Consider the following 25,523-nt stretch of genomic DNA (forward strand, 5'->3'; position numbering starts at 1 on the left):
TATTTAAATGTTAGTGATTAGTCACAAGAACGCCAAATATAAACAAACAGTAGGTTGAAATGTAAATTTGAACACGTACTAACATAAAGGTAGGTACATCTTTATTGTAAAGCTCGCTTCATACCGTTGGCATAAAAGTAAATATCTTTTAATACTTGAATGTAATTCATCAACTATCTCTTCAACATATTCAAATTTTAAAATAATGACAGTCCCTGAAAACTGCTCATAATTTCCTACAATATTCTCGTATTTAATTTTTTTTACAGATTATATGTATAGATATCACCTTAATTACAATATTTACAATGCTTTTCTAAAAACGCTATATACTGACGTTGTCATCCTTGATCCTGTGTGATTCACATTCATATAAATAAATGATTCCAAACAAATAAAAAAGGTAACTTTTACTTAATAATATGCTGTAATACATATCTTAAGGAAGATTGCTTTGTGCACTACTCTTTATATAAAACGCTAATGTATTCAATTCTCGTAAAACAAATTAAGCAACGCGTTCAATGTCATTGCTAACTGACGCGCACGCGCCGCTCGTTGTGAAATTACGCATCTACGACAAATTAGGATTATACATTAAAATACCGACACGCCTTTGACTTTTAAGAGTAGTTATATTTTTCCATGAGTTTTCTGAAAAAAGTATGTATCTTGTTGTTCCTATTTATACAAAAAACATCCCGCGGTTTCACTCGGGTCCCGTTGGAACTACTTCCCGTACTTCCCGTACTGGGATAAAATATAGCCTGTGTAGCTATCCAACACTGAATTTTTTTTTTTTAATTGGTTCAATAATTTCAAAGCCTTTAAGGTACAAACAAACAGACAAAAAAAATGTTTCCTCTTTATTAAATTACTTACAGCATAGATAACTTTAAATACTTTCAGGTTATTGAATAAATATTACACCTATATATACTTACTTATGTATTAACAACTCAATTAACTCACAATACTTAACAATTAAGCATACATGTTTACACTGTAAAGGTATTTTACTGGCACGGCGTAGAATAACTTGTTAAAATTCTTTCACGAATTCCAATGTATGTGTATGCAAGTTTATATGACCCCATATGTCGCTGTGGCTGCAATTTTAACACTAAGAAGATAAATTCCTAGTTTTAATACATATACCAAATTGCGTAAAACTGTGACGTGGAGACAAATGATGTCAAGACTAAGTGATGCATAAATATTATTTTTTTACTTACGGTATAATGCGGTAGTGGGGCGTTTCATTTCAGCTAATATAAGCTAGGTATAAACCAAGATTGACTAAAATTGAAGTACAGTAAATCTTTGTTTCATGCCTTACTTCGAACATAGGAAGTATTTGATTGACCTTCACAGTTAGATATTGCTGAGTCATAGGCCATGGGTTACTAGGGTGTTCCGAAAATTTTATAATTACATAATTAAATTCTGAATGTTTGTTCCATAACTCTGATATCATCGGGTCGGTGACTAAGTCCGATCGCCTTTTGAAATGCTTGCCAGATAATCGCACTTGTATGATTCATAATTAAGTCACTTGTTTGACCAGACTTTTGAATAAGTGAATAGACAAATTATTACATAGATTTTTAGAGTTTTATTTTTTAAATTGATTATTCATTTTATTGTCTGGTTATTTAAATTACCCTAAAATTAAATTCATTAAGAAATAATAAAATTACACTATCTTCTATTGAATACGAATTTTTGGTAATGAATGGCACGTCTGTGTCTTTTTACAAGACAGTGCTAGAATGAGGGTTATCTATTTCTCAACTTTGCTAGGGCACTTACTTGCTCTCAGATTTGGTAAGAAAACTCTACCTTTTTTAAAAATTATGAGAATAATTTTCAAAAAATAATGGGACCACTGCTTCTGGTTACTGACTGATTAATGCTCAATCTTTCTCCGTGTGACAGGAGGCCTGTGCCCAGCAGTGGAACGACAAAAAGGCTGTAACTATAATGAGACCAATTTTTAGCAGCACAAGTTGAGGGATAACATCGATATAACAATGAATGATGAACATTGACTATTATACGATAATGTGCGTCGATCGCAGACCGTGACACGGCGCGTGCGACCCCGGCCCTGTTCGCACTTACCTTACACTTCGACACTGATAGGGTCATCACAAAAGAATCAAATATATTAACTATTTGCCTAGCTTAATTGCTCCTTGTAAAACAGTGGTGGTTTGACTGGCAGCCGACCCCAACATAGTTGGGAAAAGGCTCGGAAGATGTTGAGTTTCCCGAGACAAAAAAACAGGACAAAAGCTGGCATTCAGACTACCGCTGAAAACATGTAGTTGAGATCCACTGTTTTGCCTATCCGACCCCATCTGACCTCCACACCAAGTCACCGAGTACCTACAACTGATTATTTCTCTAAGCATAACTGTTTACTGCAAACATCATCAACGAAGGTTTTAGGGAATGTTTTAAATTATTAAGAATAAGGAAGGGTTCTGGCCAGAAACTATCCCTTTGGTCTAGCTGTCTCAATAGTGACTGCCGTGGTTCTGAGTTACATTCCTGGGTCGAGCCAATCTTTGAGTGTTTTGTAAAACTGTCATGCAGCAGTATGAAGTCCATCCAGCAGCCTCCAGCATCGAGCCGCCACCGACTGCACCCAATTTGCAGTCGTTGTCAAAAATCTACTTAGAAGCAGTCAGGCGGATTTGAAAAAACTCTGAGAATGGGTTGTTAAATAAATAGTTAGGACGACCTTAAATATAATGATAGGATACGATAGGATAGAGTAATCTGCTTAACAAGTGGTATTTTACGACAAAGATTTAACCGTTACTTGATAGTCTTGACGTAAATTATGATATTCACAAGGTTCAAGTAATAAGGATATATTGATGTCGATACGATGATAAGTTCTGGTTACCTAACTTCTGGTAACTTCACTCGTGTAAGGAGGGAAACTTTTAAGCGTTTGTAAACAAACATTAACGCGATTTGCAGGAACTGACTCGAAGCTGTAGTCGTAGCTTTTCTTTGAAAGGTTGGACCAAGAAGGGTGGGTGGTTTTAAATAGAATTTAAGTTTATTTCGGAAAACAGTATTGTAGGTACAACTTGATATTTCCTAACAAATTATCACATGAGATAATAAGATATCATTTCCATTAGGTAAGTATAAGAAAATTTTTTAACAAAATAGATAAACCTGTTTACTACTTTTAATAAGTCTAATAAAAATTTAAAAAGACCACTTCTCACAATACCGCTACTTTTATTAAATTAAAAAACAAGCTTGATAAACTTTAACCCTCTGACATTTTGTGTGATAAATATAGTAATTTATGCTTTCATTAATACCTAGTTCTTTAAACATTCGTATGTCCATATTTTGCATAAAAGACCACACGTCACAACTGCATGTATTTAGATAATGTGATGCGTGGTAAATAAAACCTCGGAATTCATCAGGTTCCGCGGCTGACCACATGCTAAGCAACGTGCTCGGATTGTTTAACTGTCAAATATGTAGGACACTTGGATTTCCCAATCACGAGCTGCACCTAAGCCATCTAATTTTCCCGTCACCGCTGAACACAATAAAGTCGTTAAATTTAAAAAAGGAGCACATCTTTTACGGCACGGGCACGTAGGGGGGGGATGGATAGTTGGCAGGATGTCGTCTCGGGCACAGCGCAGTGGGTTTTCTGAAGGCTGCGGCGCGTGCCGCATGCCAACACCGGCGGTGACCTCGTGCGACCCTATTAAAACAAGATACATCGACGATCTCACGTAGTCACCAGAAGACACCATGAGGTTCATCTACACGTGTTTGTGCTTCGCCTCTGTGCTTAAGATCGTGCTGCCGGCACCTGCCGACGGTTTCGTGTTCCCTGATGATCGGAGACGGGAGAAAAAGTTGGAGCCTGTGATTACTCCACCTGTTCTACCAGTTTTAGAGCATTTGGAGCGTGATCCGAGTACATTGTTACCGCACGAGAGACGGGCTCCAGGGCCTAGTCAATTGAAGCCGAGGTTTGGATTCGGAGGAGGTTTTAACGTCGCTCCGTCTGGAAATGGGGGTTTGACTGCAAGTGTCAGCAGCAGTGCAAGTGGTCTCGGAGCCAGCCAGTCAGCATCACAGTCGTTCTCGTTCGGATTCAATGAAGGGTTCAGCGCATCTCACTCCGCCAGCCAAGCGTCGTCGTTCAATGGCTTCGGAAGGTCAGTAACCTTAGTGTTAACGTGGAATTCAGTTAGTAAACACTGATGACATATTAGCATATTTTTAACTATTATAGTTCGGCCATTCAGAGAATGCGTTCCTGACACGTCGCGATTGAACTGACGACGTAATAACATTCATTGATTAGAACGCATTCTCTGAATGGCCGAACTATAGTGATGGCTATCGCGTTAGACTTTAACCCGCAAAAAAACCGGTATTGTCAACTCGGCATATCTATTTTATGGAATTCACTTTAATATTAACGTATCCTTACTTACTTCACTTTAATATTAACACCCCCTAATTGTCACAACATTTAAAACATATCTGTCTACCCATTTAACATACCTACATTCTTGTCTTGTGTAGAATCAAAACCGGATGACAGTGAATAAGTAGTTGCCTAATAAAATTCCTGATAAAATATTAAAGTTCTCGACCTAGAGGTTAAACAAAGCGCTCGTATAAAAGGTCCTGGTTTTCCCAAATATGACTCAATTCCTTGACAACCTACTTTTAAGGCACACGGATGCAGGCAGTTAGCATGTACTTACTCTCATTTGTACATATGTACACTTTTCTGAAGTTCTGGGTCATATTGCGTCTTGTTTCACCGTATCGCATTTGTCGAATGTCACTCTTTCATAATACCTCAGATGTAATAGAATGAAATGTTTGAAAATCGATCAAGTTTGGGTGTGTCCTCACTCACAACTAATCATTTTGGATTAAAAATAATACCTTAATTTCAATATAGATTTAGGTAAACTTCATCCTATTAGTATTTCAGTGGGCTTATTAAAAATATCTTGAACTATTGGATACTACATAAACAGACCTGCGACCGCTCCATGAAACAAAAAGATTTCAATTAGCCACTATATTTCAGCTGTGTGACGATTGTTAGAAACTTATTCTGCACTTTGTTTTCGGTCATACACAATTTTCCGCGATCCCCCTCTAACCAAATTTAAACGCACGTTCGGCGTAATGGTAGATTAGCTGTGAAGTTTCATGATTCGGGTTCGATTTGTGCAAAACTAAAATTGTTCGATATAGAAACTTCCAATTGTTATTTTGTACAACGTAAAAAAATATATATAAATAAAAGTGTATTTTGCTCATTTCCAGCGGCTTCAGCGGTGGTCAGGCGAGTAGCCAAGCGGCGTCGTTCAGCGGCTCCGGGCTTTCAGGATCGGGGGCGGCTTCGTCGGCATCAGCACTCGGCAGTGGTTTTGGTGGGAGCGGCGGGAGTGGAAGTCAAAGCGCCTCTTCGGCTTTCGGCTTCAACTCCCTAAACGGCTTCCAGCAGAAACAACCTGACGTAAGTATAAAAAATATATTGATCATGTTCCTTTTTTCAAATATTTCAGGAGGTGATTAACACTTTCGTAAAGCCCAATATACCTACAACTTTAAAACATTCAAGTTATCTCTATTTACTTAAAACTGGAGATTTCTCTAGCAGATGAATGAATTTGATACGTAAAGAATTTCCCCTTTTCTCTATTCATTCATTCGCCGAAATCAGTCTTTTCTACGTAAAAGTTGAGACATTGGAAAAAAAGCTCATGTTAATCAATTTTGAATTTATCACATTTGTTTTATTTTGATTTTCAGTACTTCGGGGAAGGCTTGCTAGACGTCAGGCATCGTGGAGTCCCAAACTTCCCCTTCCCTAACTTCGTGGGAAGAAGCAAGGGCGTTGGTGCTGCGGCCTTCCGAAGCGGGAAGAGTGGGCCCTCATCGAGGAACAGGGACGACTTCCTAGCTGTTCTAGTTTCCGATTAAACGATAATGTCTGTACCAAAATATGTATGTAGATGTTCCTTTACGAGAACAATATCGATGCAGAATAAATACCTCGTAAGTGCAAAAGCGTAATATTTCAGAAGGAGGATAGAGCCTATAAAACACACACAGTGCTATACAACGTTATTTTCCAAATGTGACTTTCAGCAAAATTGCATTTTCGAGGTTCTCGCTCTGAGAAGACGGTATGTGGACACGTAACCACACACATACAAAATAGCTGTTAGTATGAGGCCAAAACACTAGGTAACTCCTTTAATCATGTTGTGTGACAGGATGTGTATTGCTATGCTAAGCACTAGATTATTTTCGCAACTCTTTTGTGGCCTCATAGTAAAAGTTATTCGTTATGGTAGTAAACACTTGTGGTTTCAACGTATTAACGTTAAATATTACCATATATTGAAAATTGAGCCATACCTTATCACACGTGGATTAATTATGTACCTGCTGTCGTAAGAAATTAATGTCTTTGAATGTTTAATCAGTTTAGCATTAAAAAAGCAATATAGTGAAGATTTATGGCCTATGTGAGTCAATTAACTATTGGCACAAGACATTACAAAACTTAATTAAGTAATTGCTGCAAACATGTCTATTCAATTCATTTAAATTCCGTTTACATATAAATAATGAGATGTGCGTCAAAAAATTTTGTAAATTATCCAGAACAGTGTAAGTTCTGTTCTGTAGTTTACTATTGCCTTGCCCTGGGCAAAGCTCTTCTAAACTAAACTGACACGCCTCACGATCAGTGAGTAGCCGTAGTGCACCGTGAATGTCATTTCAGCTTAAGCCCCGTAATCATGGTAAACTTTTGCTTATAAACAAAGTTGCATCAACATGTTGCCAAATTGCTAGCAACATGTTGCCGACAATACTGCGTGTTGCAGACTTGATAATAAAATACAAAATACTTTTTTGCAGCAACCTTCTTGCTGCTCATCAATGTTGCTTAACAAGAGTTAACCATGGCTTTAAGGTGCACGGAGTTCTTATGACAGATATCATAGAAATTCTGCACTAAGGAACAGCTTAAGTAACCATTAAATGTCTCTGAGTGTGTCCAATAATGTGGTTGTGGACCATAACACTTCAGCTTAGCCGGGCTATAGATACGTCATAAGATATTTCTTTGAATAATAGACCCTACCTGCATAGTTAGGTTTAAGACCGTACTCGTTAAGTAGACTGCGATTTATTTATTGCTTTAATATTTAAGTTGTTGTTTTTAATTTAATCATTTTATAAAATAAATATTATTTTAATCAATGTATTTCGTGATTGACCAAATACCTGCCTACATTTTACAAGACCTTTACTATTTTTGTAAGAACTTTTTGTAGAGAAGTGCAGATGTTGTTGTAACTTCTTTATTAAGTAGACAAATGTTGTGTCAAATGTGTCTTCTCCGTTTATACCTACCTAATAACACCCCCATAAATATTAATGTGTCCAGACATGTTTTAGTACCTAGTTCTACGTGGGAAGATTGAAATACGTTTTTATTTCGATGTTTTTTCCCGATCTTTGCCGCTAGCGGCACCATATTAGAAAAATGGCACATCATACTTTTTTTAACACGGTTATCTTATAGCTTGACTTGTAACTGACTTACTCCCCCGACTTCGATTCGCTAGTGCGATAGTCGAGCTCGGAGTTCTGATGACAATACATGACTAGCTAAGAAACATCATTACATACAAATAATCCCAATTAATCCAAAAAAAATGAGCATGCTAAAAGAGTGCTTTTTTCGTTTTTTAAATGTTTAGTAAATATGTATTTATTTACTCACAGACCACTAACTAAACGCCTAATGTGGGGGAGACAAAGTGTGAATATGTATTCACACTATGCGTCTCCTAGTAATCTTATCGAGCAGTGATTCTCTGCCTGCTAAAGAAAATCAGGCGCTCACAATGTACATACACTGAAGCTAAAATCATGAAACTACTTAGGCATCCCTAAGATCTATAGAGAAACAGTGTTTCAAATATGAAACGCGTTTTAGAAAAAAACCGGCCAAGTGCGAGTCGAACTCGCGCACGAAGGGTTCCGTACCATTTATTTATAAAGCGGTCAAAAAATCACGTTTGTTGCATGGGATTTATTTAATTCTAGTTTTCAGTATTTGTTGTTATAGCGGCAACAAAAATACATCAATTGTGAAAATTTCAGCTCTCTAACTATCACGGTTCATGAGATACAGCCTGGTGACAGACGGACGGACGGACAGAGGAGCGAAAACAATAGGGTCCCGTTTTACCTTTTGAGTACGGAACCCTAAAAACCGTCAACATATCTAAGTATGTTTGTTAAAAGATTAGATTCAGGACGCGAGTTCCAAAAGTGACCCACCAACAAGCTTTACTTCATAGATTTAATCATACGGCTGTTCAAAATTTTAGCTTTTCTTTGTACTTCTAAACTGTTCTCAGTAAACAACGAATGACCTTTTAGAATAAGATAACACCCCGATATCAGCGTTGACAGTTGCACTTCCCAGCGATACTGAAAATAATTAATTAATTAATAATATAAATAAGCCCCGCAGGGCATCTGAGGCGGATGACGGGGAGTAGCGACCCCGCGGGGCTATATATCCGAGTGCTCCAGGGAGAGTATACTGTCCCCCATCTCCGGCCTGCCGGAGTGAAGCATGACGGGGGATAGGTCTCCCGCCTCTTGGCTTGCCTTCATCGGCCGGTCAGAGTGGAGTCGCTAGAGCAGGGTTAACAGCCCACTCGGAGGGTAGGTGCCTCGTGGTAAGTGGCGAGTGGGCCGGTGATGCTGGACCCACAGGGAGCGCGTGATCTGCGTTTAAAGTCCGCCGAGGTATCCTCACCCTTCAGCCGCTCATGTACCTGTTGCCCCCTTGTTGCGATTTAGCGACTGATTCCCGGGGGCCCAGTAAGTGAGTTGGCGAGTCTCCACCTGCCATTTTTACGTGTATTTATTACATTGTTATCGGCAGGTGCCATAGTTCCCGTAGTTTCCCCATTCCTAGTCCACTAGCATCCCATCACAATAGCCCAAGTAGTTTTCATCCATAGTTAGCAATAGTTTAGCACAGAACCGGGGATTGTCCTTGGGTACATTTCTATAGTGTATACAGGGATAATCGTCGGTTTTGTGTCACCATTTCATTAAAGTTGTCTCAAAAGGGCTTCAGCGTGTTGGCTTCGGCCCCACGTTCCCCCAAAAATCCGGGTCTCTATAGTCCCGAGGTCTGGTAGAGACATACAATATATAAATAAAAAGACTACTGTAGCGACCACAATACTTACAACGCTTTACCGAACGACATGAAGTTTTCACTGCTCGCGTTATTTCTGTTTCAAATATTAATAGTTATTGTTTACAGCAAAAGAGTATATTTAAAAGGGAGTTTAAATAGCGAAGTACATGTTAACAATACATTAGTTAACGATCTGATATCGGCTTCTCGAATGCAACGATATAATAAAGGAGCAATAGAAAAATAAATAAGGTAAGCCTTCAAATATTTTTGTATAAGTAACATTGTTTTTAGTTATTTGAGTGTCTTAAAGTGTTTTAGATTCTACTTCTAAACGCTACCCGTAAAAAATGATTAACGCTTGTTCATAAAAAGTAGCATACCTATATAGCCTTCCTCGATAAATAGGCTATCTACTTTATATTTTTCAAATCCGACTAGTTCTTATGATAAGAGCATTCAAATAGACTATAGTTCGGCCATTCAGAGAATGCGTTCCTGACACGTCGCGATTGAACTGACGACGTAACTTTGCAATGGCGTTGCAGTTACGATAAAAATATTTTTGCTGGTTGTTTACCGTTTTAACAATTGAGGAGCATTAAAACAACATTATTATATCAATAATCAATGAATGTAGTTACGTCGTCAGTTCAATCGCGACGTGTCAGGAACGCATTCTCTGAATGGCCGAACTATAACACATAAGCTTTATACCATTATTACCTGATATATAAGCGCCTACACTATCTATACGTATTATAATCTTCTATAAAGAAAGGAGTTGCGCGAATAAAATGTTCAGGCTAATATAAGGTTGAAATAATGACAAAGTAGAATAAACAATGCTGTGTGTTACTGGAACGAAAATAAACCTGCTCTTCAAACTGAAAATCTGAGTGTGTGTTGCCCTCAGAAAGCGTCGTTTTAATCCTTTCCTATAAAAGCAAATGACAGTCGCTGATTCTTTCGTTTCCATCAAGCTACGTAGGGCACTTGTTGGCCATTTTAACTGTAATAATAGACGTCACTGCTTGACAACAACCTCTTTATTCGGTGTACGGTATAAAACAACTCCCCTTTTAACGTAACATATAAGAACTCATTATACAACATTAACAATTCTTATATATTTATATATTTGGCGTTAAAATTGTACATCTCATTAATTTATCCCTTCTTGGGGATATATGTACCTACTGTTAAAAAGTCAGATATCAGGCGCTTCCAGCTCGGTTTAGATACTTAGGCACCTACTCACATGTCATATGAGCCTCTACTAGCCGCTGTTTCATTTTCAATCTGAATATTTGATAATGTTTCATTTATCGTTTTATTTTTCTCACTTTTTTAATCTTACAAAGAATTAATAACTGGTTGAAGAAGTAGCTGAACTGCCGACTTTAAGAATCGCAAAACCAGTTCTACCTGCCTTGGCTAAAAATACCTTAAACACAAATGGCCTTACTACGAAAACTTTAACAACTGTTTTACACTTGTCTAAAAAAAATGTGTCTCCAAAATGAACCTTATGTCAACGTCATAATTTGACATTTTTTTAGACAAGTCTTAAACTGACGTTAAAAAGTTTTTGTGGTAAGAAGGTATCTGTTTATTTCATCTCCTTTTTAGTAGATACAAATAGGTATACCTACGGTGTAGAAGTTACCAAAATTGTTACATAAGTTCAAAGATAAATATTATCCTTGCCACCTTTTTTGAACAACTGAAATATGATCGTTTAAATCTCTTGGAAAAAGGTGGAAAAAGGCTATATAGTACACATTTAATTATATTTGAAATAATTAAAATAACAAGCTTATAACCATTTATATTTAGAAAAAAAAAACGGATTAACATTCATAACCTAAACAATTCAGTTTGCAATTTCAGAGCTTCCTGGCAGTCGCTAAAAATAGCCATTCCATATTCTATTCAGTGACCATTCAAAAAACAGTTTATTAACAAGGAATTTCCGACCGCTTTCAATTGAATTTGTCACAAACAGCAACATAAAACAATGCATATAATTTGAGTCATCGACAATAAAACCCATCAATGCTTACGCCTTAAAATTTGGTTACCGATGACTCAGATATTTGCTTCTGCTACAAACTACTGATTATAAATGATCCTTAAAATTGAATCTCCTAGAGTGCATACTAATAGGCAGCATATACAGGGTGTCGTTCACAAACACATTAAATCCTATCGCATATACCTATACTTTATGATATTCTATGGCGAATTGTAAAAAAAATAACCTAATCCATTCAGTGGTAGCAGAGATAAAGTTAGGAGTATCGAATGTTTTGATCAGTTGACAGCTTTCAGTTTTCAAGGGAGAATTTCAGTTGTTTGTCATGACTTACTTTTATATGGTGTTCTAATTTTCGCACATTTTTATTCTATTTACTTTGAAAAATGCATTTTTTTATTTTTACTTATTTTTCTTTTTTCTTTATGTTACTCGACATAATTATTAACCAGTATACTAAAGCATTTAATTTAATGTGATTGTGAACGACACACCTGATATACATAGTACTATAAAATAAATGTCCTCCGTTCTGTATGTTCTAAAACAGTTCTCAACTGTACGAATTTATATGCGTTTTTCCCCAATAGATTTATCTATATACTTCTATTCCATCTAATAATAGGACGAAGAGGTTTTTTGTTTGTTTGTTTTTACATTAAAGGGTAAATCTGAACCGATTAGATATTGAAAGCTACACTCTTCCTGTGTAGCATAGGCAATATTTTGATACCGGTAAGTACAGTTATACCCACGGGACGCGAGTCAACAGTTAGTTAGGTGCGTAGTTAGGCCGAATGCTCGAAGCTGATCTTATGAACTTTATAGTATCTTATGATCTTATGACATAAAGCGAGAGATATCACATTAAACACAATAACATTTTTTTTTAATAACGAAAATATTTTACATTAGTTGTACATTAGATTTCAATAGGTTTACTTGTGTTTTAATAAAAATGAAGATACAATTGTTAATATTTTCACTGAGCATATTGCTTTTACTCTCAGAAGTAAAGCTGGATGTGATAGAAACGACCACACTGCGCTCTTCTACAATACTTGGAATTCTTCAGGATTTTGGCAACAATCAAAAACACTATGGCAATGATAATGAGTATGGCAGTATTTATGGGTATGAAAAAGTTAAATATGGCAGTAATTATGGGTTTAACTATGGCAGTATTTATGGGTATGCTAATCTTAACTATCGCAATAATTATGGGCATGACAGTTGGATGTATAATCAAATTGGAATAGTATCTATGCCATTGCCTGACATGATTATGAAACACAAAAGTATACCGCGTGGGTAAGTGCGATTTTTTTACTACATAGCACTAACAGCAATAATGATTATTTATTTTCTATGTACGATATACATATAGGATAGTGTTTTTCATTATTTTGTTATTTTATGGGATCGTAGAAGTGCGGAATTTAAGTACCTACTTAGGTAGGTATCAGAATGAAACTTTGGCTAAGTCCTTGTGTAGGAAGTAGTTCCCTCGGGATGCGGGTGAAACCACGGGTGAATGCTAGTTTTCTCATGGGTCTTCTTATCACTCAGTGATAAGCTGTAGGTAAGACAAAATAATTATCGTCATTCAGTGCTACATGGGCAGTTGCATTTAATAGTGAGACAGTTAATTATATACTTATATTAAAATAACAACTAAGTACTTGTTACGCAATTCTTCATAGTGCGACACTTATATACTGGATTATAATTATAATACCAGCAATTTTAAGATGCGTTTTGAGGATCATCTTCCACGTCCAAGGTACTGTTTATTCATTCAACTACGAAGTTTGTCATTGAACTATGTATTTGCGTATTCAAACACAAATTATGTGTAAATACACTGTGTAGGAATTTAATTTATTAACTACCATCTTTGCTTACTTCAACTTGACTTTATATTTGTTCCGCAAGTTCTATTTTTAAATATCCATTAAAATCATTATTCTGTATACTTACTTGCCAGTTTGAAGTGACAATAAGCTCATCTTCCGCAGATTATGTAGTGTACGTCACCACAGTCGATCTTGTTTCAGGGTGAGCAACTCTTACTTAAGAATTTATGCTAATAAAACACTTCAGTAAAATGCTAAAATATCCATTAACGACATCACACACGACATCCAGTCCAGTTTTAACAGTCAACCAGTTCGTGTTAGCTAACTTAAATCAAACAAAATGTATAAGAATTATTTAATTCTATTCGTTTTAGCAGTTCTGATTGATTTCGGAAATTGTTGGCAAGTGTTTCCGTTGCCCGATGCGCCGGCGCCGGCGGTTAAAGCCGTAGATTTTGTGAAGGCAACTCCGGGGTTGCCGAAAACTCCAGTAGTTAGTCCAACTAATGAATATACTCCAAATAAACTTAATGTTCGACCAACGAGTGTCAATCCCGTGTTATCTAAGCAACATGTCAGCGTGCCAGCAACGGATCTGCTCCCACCGAAGGTACTTTAACTTTAAACATAAAACTGTAATCTTATTTGACCAACTAACCAGACTTACCAAGTGACATTACTGCACTGCATATTACATATCTTAATGTCAGACGTTTTGTGGCAACTTATATTGAAGTGAACCGAACATGGCATAGTTCTCCTTAGTTAAGTGCCACATTTTCCTCGAATGCGGTGAAATGGTGGGACGTTATTATAATAGAGAAAAACAAAAGAATAGAGAATACGATGAAATACCACAATATTACCAAGGAGTTCCATACCCATCTGGCCTGATTTTTCCCATAGTTGAATTTCTTAATCCTTCTTTACCAAAACTATACCAAGTGATCTCAATCATGCTTTAAATGTATTTAGCACAGAATCAGGTTTCCAAGGTCATCAAGGATTTAATGAATATTGAGCTGATTTATTTCTGCTGATTAAAAAAGACATAATGGAACTTTAGGTATATCGAGAAGGCGCGAGAATTACTTCACCAGTTTTTAGCATTTCTAATGAAATAACCTTGATACAATACTGATCGATTGCCAACTTTGATACTAGATATTTCTTTAGTATTTAAATAAGACTTCATTAATAAAAATCATGTCTTCATTTCAGTTGTTGATGAAACATGTACGTAATCATATTAATAATGAGATGTTTCAAATCTTAGAACGGCATCTTACACAACTGATGTTATTCATAAATGCATTTAAATGCATCAGTTGCTATCATCTGGTCTATATAGTTTCCGTAGTTTGTTTTGCTCGTTTTCAAGAAATGCTCTTTGGTACATATATTCTAACTTTAAGTTGTGTAAAATATTCGCAATGACTCATAAAGTCGAGCAAGTCTCATAGGGTTGCCACGAAAAAAAGGTTTTCAGTTATATAATTTAACCAGTCTGTGCTCTATAGAAAACATAGATCGTGGCTGCGCCCAGGATAATGTTTCGAAACCTTCGGACGTTTAGGATGTTTCGGACCTTATTTGAAGTATCCGTTGTAGATAGCCAATCGCAATACTTAATATACATATTGGGCTATTGTAAGACGAGCTGAAAGGGCTTAGTAAATTTCCCACCTAAATACATACTGGTAGTTGATACAGGTATCTTTAGATTACGCGCACAATACTTACAAACTCTAAGTCGGCCGATAGTTGGTTTGGGCTCATAAATCAATATAAAGATGTACAGAAGTACACAACAGTGATATCAGAACGACTAAAAACTTTAATTGAATCACGATTATCTACATTTTTTTTTATATAACCATCGTGCCAGTATTCGATCGACTGTTTAATCTAAAGTGTGTGCGTAGGCCTAGGATACTGATGACACAGCGGGCACCAGCTAGTAAACCTAATAAGTGCAAACCTGTTTTACTGACATTTATCTTTTCTTATTTACAGATGAACTATGTCACCTACGAACAGAAATAAACCACACATCAACTATGACTGAAAAAATACATGGAACGTTCTATACCACCTACTCTGCCTAGCGTGCCAGTACACTGATAACCAAAATTATCGCTCATAACTAGTTTGCGTTTCAAACTATGCAATGGAATGCATGTCAATCATATTTTGGATTTTTGTTTGTTCGTTTGTCGGCTCGTTTATCTGTCTGTGTGCCTGTCTATGGACGCACCACTTGAAAAGTAATGGATAGATTTAGCTAATATTTAGTTGTTGGTACTTAGATTATAATGAAGATTATTTTGACCAGGATAAGTTTAACTGATTGAGGTCAACACCATAAAAAATATAACCTAAGTAACAAATTTTGTACAAAAATATATAAGTAAGAAAAAATAATGTAAAGGTTGTATGAGTTGCTTTACAGCGTTTTCACACTAGTGGATTTTCCGATCGGCTTTTTTGTGGGTATACTGACAATAAACAGTTGACTACTGGATGCTGATTCAAACCTGGTATCTCGAGACCAAGCAAAATTTGTCGTACGCGAAAAATTGAGAAAATCCGCTAGTGTGTCAAAGAAACAGTGAGTTTTGTTAAGTCGGTAACTTATATGACGTTTCTCATATGAGGCATATGTCAAAAAAACTATCGGAAGATCATTATTATACACTTTTTTACTCGTAACTCAACGAATCGAATTTGTTTTTCAGAGAAAACTGATATCTTAGAAATAGATAAACAACTTTTTATCGACTTCATTTCTGTTACATTTTTTCTCAATTTTCATCTGATTATGATAAAGTCTGTATTTATTTCTGTAGAATCCCAGACAACTAATTTACATAGTAATTAGATTTTTTTACCATTAAACTGGGGAATCCCCTTATACTTTACAAAAATTCAAGAATCATGGTCGAGTCAAATGCAAAAAAAACATATTTCTCAACAATTGTATGTTTATCTGTTAATTTAAATTAAATGTTGTGAAGTTGTGTACATGTGTTATTATTGGTTTGATTCCACAGGGCTGCCGCGTGTATTCATTTATATCGAAATAAATAAGAACATGAGTTTGTTTGTAAACAAGATGATAATTAATAATACCTATAAGCACAGATTACTATAATAGTTACAAACGACTGAATCTGTTCATATTTTTTTCATCGATGTTTATAGATTTAATAGACACTCCTTCTAAAAATATCTGTGGATGGGAATCACTAAATATTTTTTGTAATTCATTTTTTGCTTTGATAAAATTATCTGGACTGCTTATGTTCAGTACAATACTGAAATCGTACATACACATAACAGACTTTTACTATACGTAGTTATTGATATAGAGTTCATACAGGTTATCAAAATAATTAACGCTACGAGATAATTAGCTAAGTTAACTAGGATATATGATAATCTCTCTTTATCTATTTGTCACCCTGATCATGCACGCACGTATAGTTACTTATATCTGTGAGTGTGTGAGATTTAATTTTTATAAAAGAGTATCTAAATGGAAAGTTTTAGCTAGTTTGATACTGGCTGCTTTTCTGATGTATTCCTCGAAACGCCAACGTTTTACCCTGTTTTTCTCGGTTTTTGAGTCGTCCTAAAAAGCTTCCCCAACCCAGAGAATACAGACCATAAAACTCACAAATACTTAATAGTTTTTATTGACAAAATAATGTTCAAAATCGATAGTAGATCGTAGTTCTCATAACATATCTTATAACAGTATCATAAATTAATTAATTATTCCATGTTCAAATTAATTCTTTTTTTTTAATATTTCGCTTACTGCCAGCCCTGCAAACGAGTACGTAACATAGGCACTATGAGCAAAATGCCTTTGTCTCGCATGTTGATCATGGAGAATCCCGCACCGACCGGCCAAACCACTATGTTATATGACCAACATAATAAACGCACACAAGTTGTTACCTTTTATTTCCCATCAGTGTACGTCATTTTATGATCATTCAAATAGTGATGTACAGAATGTTTTTAATGACTAATCTGATTTGCGTTCTTAGTTACGAATAAAATTAAATTGCAATAGCGAGTACCTATGTGCTCGTTAAAATATGGTTAGGTATTCTTAGAAGAGGTGAATGATGATCTGTGTAAGTAACTTTAACACTAATTATGCACTATAGTATTTTAAAACTCAACTGAAATAAAGCCTTTTTATGTAGGCTCTATAATCATCCTCCGCCTTTTTCCGCCTCTATAATCAGCCTTTTTCCCAACTATGTTGGGGTCGGCTTCCAGTCTAACCAGATGTAGCTGAGTACCGTGCTTTAGTGCGTAACGACTGCCAAGGATATTCAATGACAGCCGGGACCTACAGTTTAATGTGCCATCCGAAACACAGTCATTGGTGTCTAAGATATACTTAGAAAATACATACAAACTTAGAAAAGTTGCATTGGTATATGTATTGGTATATTACTCTATCATAAGAAATAATAATACTTACTTTGGATAGACACTTAACATTATTACTTAGTAGGGTTTTATAAGAAACAAGTTATCAGTTTTAACATAGCATTACTTAACATCACTACTTCATAGCTACCTATACAATACCAAAACTTAGCACGAATATAAAAAGCTTACCCTATAAATACGACTGTTGGAATTATTAAAAATACATTAGTGTTCATATCTTTGTGACAAAACATGTTAGTGATGCAGTGGCTTGTAATAATATCGATACTTCTAATCGATTATAATGTAGCTAAAGAAACTGTGACGTACCAAGTTTCCGATGTCGATTTAATCTATTTGATTCGTGGTTATAAGACAAAGGAAGATGGACTAAAGCTGACGAAAGTGGATGGTGATGTGGCCAGCCTGCCCGATGGGATATACTTCAAGCCTGAGGACGAAGCTTTGACTGGAGATTCTAAGTATTTGAATTTTAATGTAAGGAAATGTCGTGTTTCATAAAATCTATATTTATTACATATATTGTAGAGTTCGTTTGTTTGTTTAAATGCGCTAGATGAAGAATATCAGAGTTTGATTTAGGTGTAAGATTAGGATAGTCCATTTATCGAGAAAATTTGGGTTAGTAGTCAATTCGCAATAATTTAAAAACCAACACAAAAGTGCCCATCGAGTTTTTTTTTGTGTAAAATAACTCGAACAAAAATGCAATTGTAAGGTGGGTGATTTCTTCCCTTCAAAAATTTTTATATTTTTTATAAAAATAATTAAAATTTATTTCAAAAGAAACCTTTGTAGAAGAAATTAGTTACAACATAAATAAGTATTGTAGTAGGTAAAATCGTTAATTTGGTTTTTATCAGATAAGATCTAGTTTTTTAGAATGTGTTTTTTAATTTTATGGAAACTTTTGGTCGGTATATAGAAAATGTGGCCCCACTATTAATAACATTGGAAAAGGTCAAATGCCATGAGCGCAAAAAAACTTAAACAGGTATCACTATCATCACTTTATGAAGTGATAGACGTATTATCAATAATAACATATTAGATATTAGATACAAAGAGTCCCTTTCCGCGTCTGTATAAGTATCTATCTGACTGTATGTTTGTGATAAACTCAAAAAATACTGTCCGGTGTCAATGAGAGTTTCTTAAAAAAATAAGCATCGTGCAAGGTACCTGCACCGTGCAGTTTTTTTTTTAAGTTTTGCTAAATTAGTTTAGGTTGAAGTGGTACATCACAAATAAATTCACACTATAAAATAAAAATTATTTTTGGTCAATAACTAAGTTCAATTAAGTTTATAACAAGCTCTTGTTTATAACTTTACGTTTTCAGGGTCAATACAAGAAGACAAGTTCGGACAAAAAACTGGCAATCACGGAGAGCAATTAGCTATTTCGAATCATCTAAATATATACCTACCTAACAAGAAAAATATAAACAAAAATACATTTTTATTAAACATTGAGCATTTTTTATTTCTCACCAGAATCTAGACGGATTTCATCATCTCCCAAGTCTTTTCTCAACTATGTGACGATGATGATGTCCTCCTAGCCGATTATCGGCTACGGCGGCTGTTCTCATGTAAGGAGAGTAGCCAGCTGCGCAGGACATATTATAGTGGACAAGCATTTGCGCAGACACAGGTGCACTCCCTATTACTTCCCTTCGCTCTCGTAGTCCGATGGGACGGCAATTCGACACGACTGGAGAGAGATCAGGCGCAGAACCGACATTTACGTGCTCTCCGATGTATCTATGTATGTTGGGGTCGTCTTCCAGTCTAATACGAGCAGCTGAGTACCAGTGTTTTACAAGGAGCAACTGCCTATCTGACCTCCTCAACCCAGTTACCAGGGCAACCCAATATCCTACCCCTATATACCTACCCTACGTAAGACTGGTTGTGAAACTTACTGGCTTCTGACTCCCCGTAACGACTGCCAAAGATGTTCAATGACAGCCGAATCAAGACGGATGTAAAAGGTTAAAGAAATATACGAAATATTTTTATTAATTTTTATTCTGGATTTTTCTTAAAGCTTTTGTTGAACAGGAAGTTAAATCACATCATTCTCTTAAACTACGTTGTCTGTCTTTATGTGTCCTTAAGAGTTACTGCACACTGTAGACTTAATAGTCGCCCAACTGTTGACCCGATGGTTAGCAACTTTTAAAAAAAAAAGAATATAGTGGTTCCAATCAAAGTTTTAAGTCTGTCTGATACCGACTAATCACCCGCTCTTTGTAATGTGCGAACTCAATTTATCTTCATACTGATTGATGAGCTCAAACAAACTATCGGCCGACTAAAAGTTTGCAGTGTGTACTCTAAAGATGTATACAGACAGCACAAAAAGCGATGCGATGAGCTCATTGACCAGTACATGCATCGTTAATATTACAATCTGTCTGGAAATCTTGTATTCATGATATACAATTATGAATAAATTGTAGGTTTGCGCACTGTATGATTTGAAGTACGTCTTGACTCTCGTAACATCTTTTAACAGCCGTTTTATGAACTACGAAGAAGTAGTACAGAGGACGTTTTTGCGACTTAATGAATGGGACCTACCGCATAATTTTTCTTGTAACTCTGTCGGGTATTAGACTATTCTGTCTGCATCGCAGAGAGAATGCGTCAAAAATTCAATGAGAACCACATAGGTATTGATTGGTAAGAATACAAGGAAAGGGTAATGTAAGATATAAGCCATGAAGCGATTGCTCCCAGTTAGGATCCCCTTGTTGCGATGCTAGGAAAAGGCTTTACCTATTATGGCAACATTGATATTAAGGAACGATATACTGGATAATTTTAAAAGAAAAAAGCAGATATAGTTAAGGAAATTAAACAATCTATTTGAATAATAACCTTAAAATTAGGAATTTAGTAAAGTGGTGCACTATGTATTTTTATTACGAAGTTAGTAACCACACACATATCGTACTTATTTTTCCTCACCTTGTTTGTCTACAAAGTGCAATTAATCAAACAAGGTATTGTCTGCAGGTAAACGCATTTATCTTGCCGTGACTAAACAAGAATGGTACATCTATAACTCCGGTGTCCATCATTTCTAAAATCGTGATGTTATTGAACAAGGATCCTATATAAAGCTCTTATAAAACACTTTGTACACATTTATATTCGTACACGATGAGATTTACTCGTATATCGACTGTTATAGCCATTTTACTAAATATAAACTATACAAAAAGTGAAGGAAATAATGATGGTAGGGTTGTATTAGTGTCTCCTGTTCTCGCTCCCTATAGAAGTGGAAAAGCTCAAACAAATGAAACGGCCAAAGATTTTCCTATACTAACATTACTGGCCACCGACGGAAAAACAAAAGAAAACGATACAGAATTGAATACAAACTCCGCGATTCAGCAACCTATTTATGTGCAAGTAAGTTTAGTATTTATTTTACTTGATTTTTTTAGCAAAAAATACAAGACTTTATTGTTATTTTTTTTTTTGTTTTTCTAGAAACTTAAAGACGACGCTCCGCTTTTGAGGCGTCGTAGGAAAATAAGCAGGATCTACTTCGTGCACAGATACTAATATTACTTCTATGAACACAAAAAAATACAAGAAATACCTGAACATCGAGAATCGATGAGGATTATTGCCGGAACGAATTGTTTTGATCGAATCCTCTGGAAATAGGAGGAAATAAACAATATGATTGATCATAAAGACACACAAGCATAATTCTTCATACACACATTTAAACATTTTATACCTTGTTAATAAAAATAGTAAAGTTGTAATTGTTTGGTAATTAATACACAACTACAAATAAAACTATGTATTTTGTCTTTACCAAAGTATTAGGCAAATAATTTCATCAATATGGCAAAAATAAATCAAACAAAATATAGTTTATTTTAATTATTATGTTAATTAAAATAAAATGAAAAAATCTTGGTGTTTTTATTTCAATGACGTCTAAAAAACTTCCAATGTTTTTCCATGATACTACGGCTGTTACATGTGTTAAATGCGTAACAAGAAAAATGCAGTAATTATTTTTTAGATACCATCAACAGTTGACAATATATAAAGGACAATTTTCTTTCCACCTGGTAGTACTTATATGAAAAAATACAGTGAATATATTGCAGAATTTTGTTTCAAATATGGCGTCTCAATATTTTAAATCAATTTTTACATTAATGCTAGTTTGTGTTTTTGTTTATAGTTTTCCCAGTGTCCGACAAAAGAGAGTACTTTTCAGTTTTGAACAGGTAAACTGAATAATATGTTCTTATGTGTAACAAAATCAAATCAAACAGTAATTGATATTTTTTGTTTTGGAGCCTAAAAGTTTCTGTAATGTTGATATCGAGTTAATAAAAACTTTTGAGCATTCTTGAAAAATTACCTATACTTTTGCCACAGGATTCGCATAGCCGGTTGAAACGCCAGTCTCCTATATTAGGTAAATATGTATTTTTATTTAAGAACAAAATATCACCTTATTATTATGCAATAGATAGAATTACGCCAGCGTACAAATTTTCTAGTTTCATTTTTACTATTTTTAAAACAAGTTTACTGTTTCTTTAAATAAAATATTATGTTATTAGAAAAAGATGAAGTCTAGCCTGAAATTCGGTGCATCTATACACAGTATAATATTATTTTAATTCTAATTTAAGCATTTGCTTTAATGAAACTGCATAGCAAAATAAAATAAATTAAATCTCTTTTGTCTTAATTAAAACCATGTTTCTTAATTAATACAATTGTTTTGAAATTACAGGTTACAAGAATTATATGCAAACTGCAGCTCAACCTAGCGTTATAGTCAATGGAGGTAAGTCAAATTGAGTCATAATATGAGAAATTTCAAAACAAAACAGTAACAGTTCTGATCTACCTCTATAGATAGAGAAGATAGTATGTTCTAAAGTTAGGAGTCGGGTAAAACCGCGTAATAAAGCATGTTGTAAAATAATGTTGAAAGGTCGTGTGAACAATAACTTAATTGTTCGTCTTGATCTTCACCTTAACCTTTGATTCTTTTCTGCATATAAACACGTCACAATTAATCTATTATACTCATACAGAGAACTGCATGCCTGTTGCATCTAATCATCATAAGATGAAAGTAAAAGAAATGTCTTTTTGATCTAGCCAGTAGTTACGCAAGTTCTCCATGTTCAAGTATGTTGATCAAAACCACAACATTATGTGGTGCTCTTTAATAGAAACTGGCTTGATATATGTATGGACTCTAAAACTGAAGTAATTTTGCACAAGGAAAAAGTAGTTTTGTAAAAAACAATTAGGTACTTTGTATGATGTCATTGTCTTTTTGGAATTCTGCTTTAAAATTCTGTCAAGAAACATTTCCCATTTTTAATACCTAATTTATTTTTACCTTTTCTGTTTCAGGCAACGGGTATAGAGTGCCAGAGTATTCATATGGAGTTCCCAACACTTATGCAGCCCAAGGATCTTCTTATGGCGCCAATAGAGCACCCACAGTAGTGGTCAATATGCCAGGTAATTAGTTTTACCATTTTGCGATATAAGACATATATGACTCAATGACTTCAATTTACTTGACATTTTTATAATTACTTTTTTCTCTCTTTTTAAAGCATGGTTAACATGGTTCTATGCATTATTTAGGATACTTACAGGGAGTTGCACTATTATGTAACTTCAACGATAACCGAACTATTTTCAGTTGTCAAATCGCTAATCTGACCAATGGACGGCGAGAATACGGTTGGTTATGGTTTGGTTATCGTTATAGTTAAATGGTGCGACTAGGTCTTAGTATGTCATTATATGTCATTTTGACTAAGCTTGATGAGTCCCTATTTAGTTTAGGTAATTATTTCTGAAATTATAATATTTTGCTGCAGACAGGCAGCTAGACAGTAGCTGTAAGCAAAAAACAAAGAAGAAGAAGAAAAATATTATCTTTTAATGGCGGAACGACAGGGGTACGCACTTTTCACTATACCTATCTTTTACAATTGTAAATAAACAATCCCATTGGAAATACATAATCCACCTATGGAAAAATTATCTATAGGAAATATGTTTTTTTCTTATAAGTAGGTACCATGAACTCTTCAAGTGTGTGGTCATAGGAATTCCCATACAAGTAGCATTCGCATGCTGTACAAAGCCTTCTCATTTTTTTTTTATTGATAGTGTGTGGAATCCCATTATCTATTGGTTTTCATTTCCAACTAAACATTATTATACTTACATCGACTAAGGTTTATAATATAATACGTATTATATTTTGACGACCTCTGCGGCGCAAAGGTCACCAAGCCGGACTGCCGAACCTGAGGTCCCGGGTTCGATTCCCGGTTCGGTCGACATTTGTGTGATGAGCATGCTTGTTGGCCGTGGTCTGGGTGTTACAATATGTATTTATAAATTTGTATATATGTAGCCATATGTAGTTTATCAGTTGTGTTAGCACCCATAACACAAGTTAATTAATAACTTACCATGGGGCTAACCGACCGTGTGTGAAAAGGTCCCGCCATTATTATTATTATTATATTATTATATGCATCTATTATCATGCTTACCAAGAAACTGGATAATATATAAACTGGTACATGTTTATTTTTTTAATAAAGCGGTCAGCTTTTGGCAATCTTTACATAGGTATAACAATAGCGTAGATAAGTCAAAACTGAACATTGAATAACAACAATATTTTTTTAAAGAATACCTGGGGTGTGTACTGTGTAGGTACTTTTAAGCCAGATCATCTAAGTTCTTCCAGTAAAAAGCTATGATAACATATGAAGTAGGTATGTAATACACATAATACACACCAATGTGTATTCTATCAACAAACAAACATCAATGAAATCAAGCTTATTAATTATTATTTTTCTACTTACAGCGATGATATAATTATGCATTAAAATAGGAATTTCCATGACACTGTATTTATAATTTTATCGCCATAAACTCGGGGATTTTTAAAATAATTTTAAGCAAACTATAAATATTCATAAGATATACTTAAAACAATTTAGCGTCCTTGGTAACAACGGCAGTATTAAATCAATATTGATAACTAGTTACCGCCAACGGTTTCACCCGGGACCCGTGGAAACGTGGATGTCCGCATCCAGATAAAAAATAGCCATGACAATTTTCGATAAATGTGCTATTTAACACTGAAAGATGTATTCAAATCGCTCAAGTACTTCTTGAGATTAACGCGTTGGTACAAACAAACTATTTAGCTTTATAATATTAGCATAGATTAAATACAAATTTAATATTTATTATTATTCTTTCACAGATGACAACTACATAACGCCCATTGCAAACAACCCATACGTCTTACAATCAAGAAGATTATAGACTATATCGAGACAAAATCACAAAACGTAATAAAATTTTACACTTGTTTCTGAAAATAAAACTCTATTTATATGAAAACTAGTTTCATTTTTCGTTGTGTAAACACAGAGGTCAGGTAATTTACCTTTTCCTTCATAATTGAATCTGTAGGCATAATTATGATTGAAGATGAGGTAGCTTAAAAAATGAATCATTAATACGTTTACTTCCTTCTCACTGAATTCAGCTGAGAACCCGTATTTTATTCTTATTTATTTATAATAATTAATGTACACAGTAAACACATGAAAGAAGTAGAAGTGACATAAAATAGTGCAAAGGTTCTGCTTATTTCTAATGAAATCTCTTCCAGCGGACTCGAAGAAGAAAATCGATCTCAGTGGCGTGCACTTGGAGAGGCCTATGTCCAGCAGTGGACTGCGATAGGCTGATGATGATGGACCCGTAGGTACTACTTGGTACTTATTGCCTATCTGAATAAGTAGTCGCTCCACGTT

General features: G+C 35.0%; 3 protein-coding genes and 1 long non-coding RNA gene across 5 annotated transcripts; all 4 read left to right on the plus strand.

Annotated features, from left to right (window-relative positions):
- The first annotated feature begins 3,669 nt into the window (after positions 1–3,669).
- On the plus strand, positions 3,670–7,302 carry LOC124631754 (spidroin-1-like). The gene is made up of 3 exons (XM_047166337.1): positions 3,670–4,214; positions 5,350–5,542; positions 5,839–7,302. Exons 1-3 carry the CDS (start codon positions 3,802–3,804, stop codon positions 6,007–6,009), a joined length of 777 nt encoding a protein of 258 aa, XP_047022293.1. The 5' UTR covers positions 3,670–3,801; the 3' UTR covers positions 6,010–7,302.
- Positions 7,303–13,383: 6,081 nt separating this feature from the next.
- On the plus strand, positions 13,384–16,197 carry LOC124634087. Its single transcript, XR_006984823.1, has 2 exons — positions 13,384–13,778; positions 15,185–16,197. It is a non-coding gene; the product is annotated as an uncharacterized LOC124634087 (long non-coding RNA).
- Positions 16,198–17,687: 1,490 nt separating this feature from the next.
- Positions 17,688–19,117, plus strand: LOC124631920. The gene is made up of 2 exons (XM_047166557.1): positions 17,688–18,121; positions 18,987–19,117. The coding sequence occupies exons 1-2, from the start codon at positions 17,876–17,878 to the stop codon at positions 19,041–19,043; spliced, it is 303 nt and encodes a 100-aa protein (XP_047022513.1). The 5' UTR covers positions 17,688–17,875; the 3' UTR covers positions 19,044–19,117.
- Positions 19,118–21,744: 2,627 nt separating this feature from the next.
- On the plus strand, positions 21,745–25,104 carry LOC124632415. 2 transcript variants are annotated; one of them, XM_047167256.1, is made up of 6 exons: positions 21,745–21,914; positions 22,069–22,108; positions 22,433–22,486; positions 23,068–23,178; positions 23,547–23,627; positions 24,965–25,104. In XM_047167256.1, exons 1-5 carry the CDS (start codon positions 21,807–21,809, stop codon positions 23,609–23,611), a joined length of 378 nt encoding a protein of 125 aa, XP_047023212.1. In that variant the 5' UTR covers positions 21,745–21,806; the 3' UTR covers positions 23,612–23,627; positions 24,965–25,104. The 2 variants fall into 2 exon arrangements, with proteins under 2 accessions (XP_047023212.1, XP_047023219.1); XM_047167263.1 differs by lacking the exon at positions 23,547–23,627 and having other exon boundaries at positions 21,751–21,914.
- Positions 25,105–25,523: the final 419 nt, after the last annotated feature.

The sequence above is a fragment of the Helicoverpa zea genome, chromosome 1 (assembly GCF_022581195.2).
Source record: "Helicoverpa zea isolate HzStark_Cry1AcR chromosome 1, ilHelZeax1.1, whole genome shotgun sequence".
In the NCBI taxonomy this organism is placed as follows: domain Eukaryota; kingdom Metazoa; phylum Arthropoda; class Insecta; order Lepidoptera; family Noctuidae; genus Helicoverpa; species Helicoverpa zea.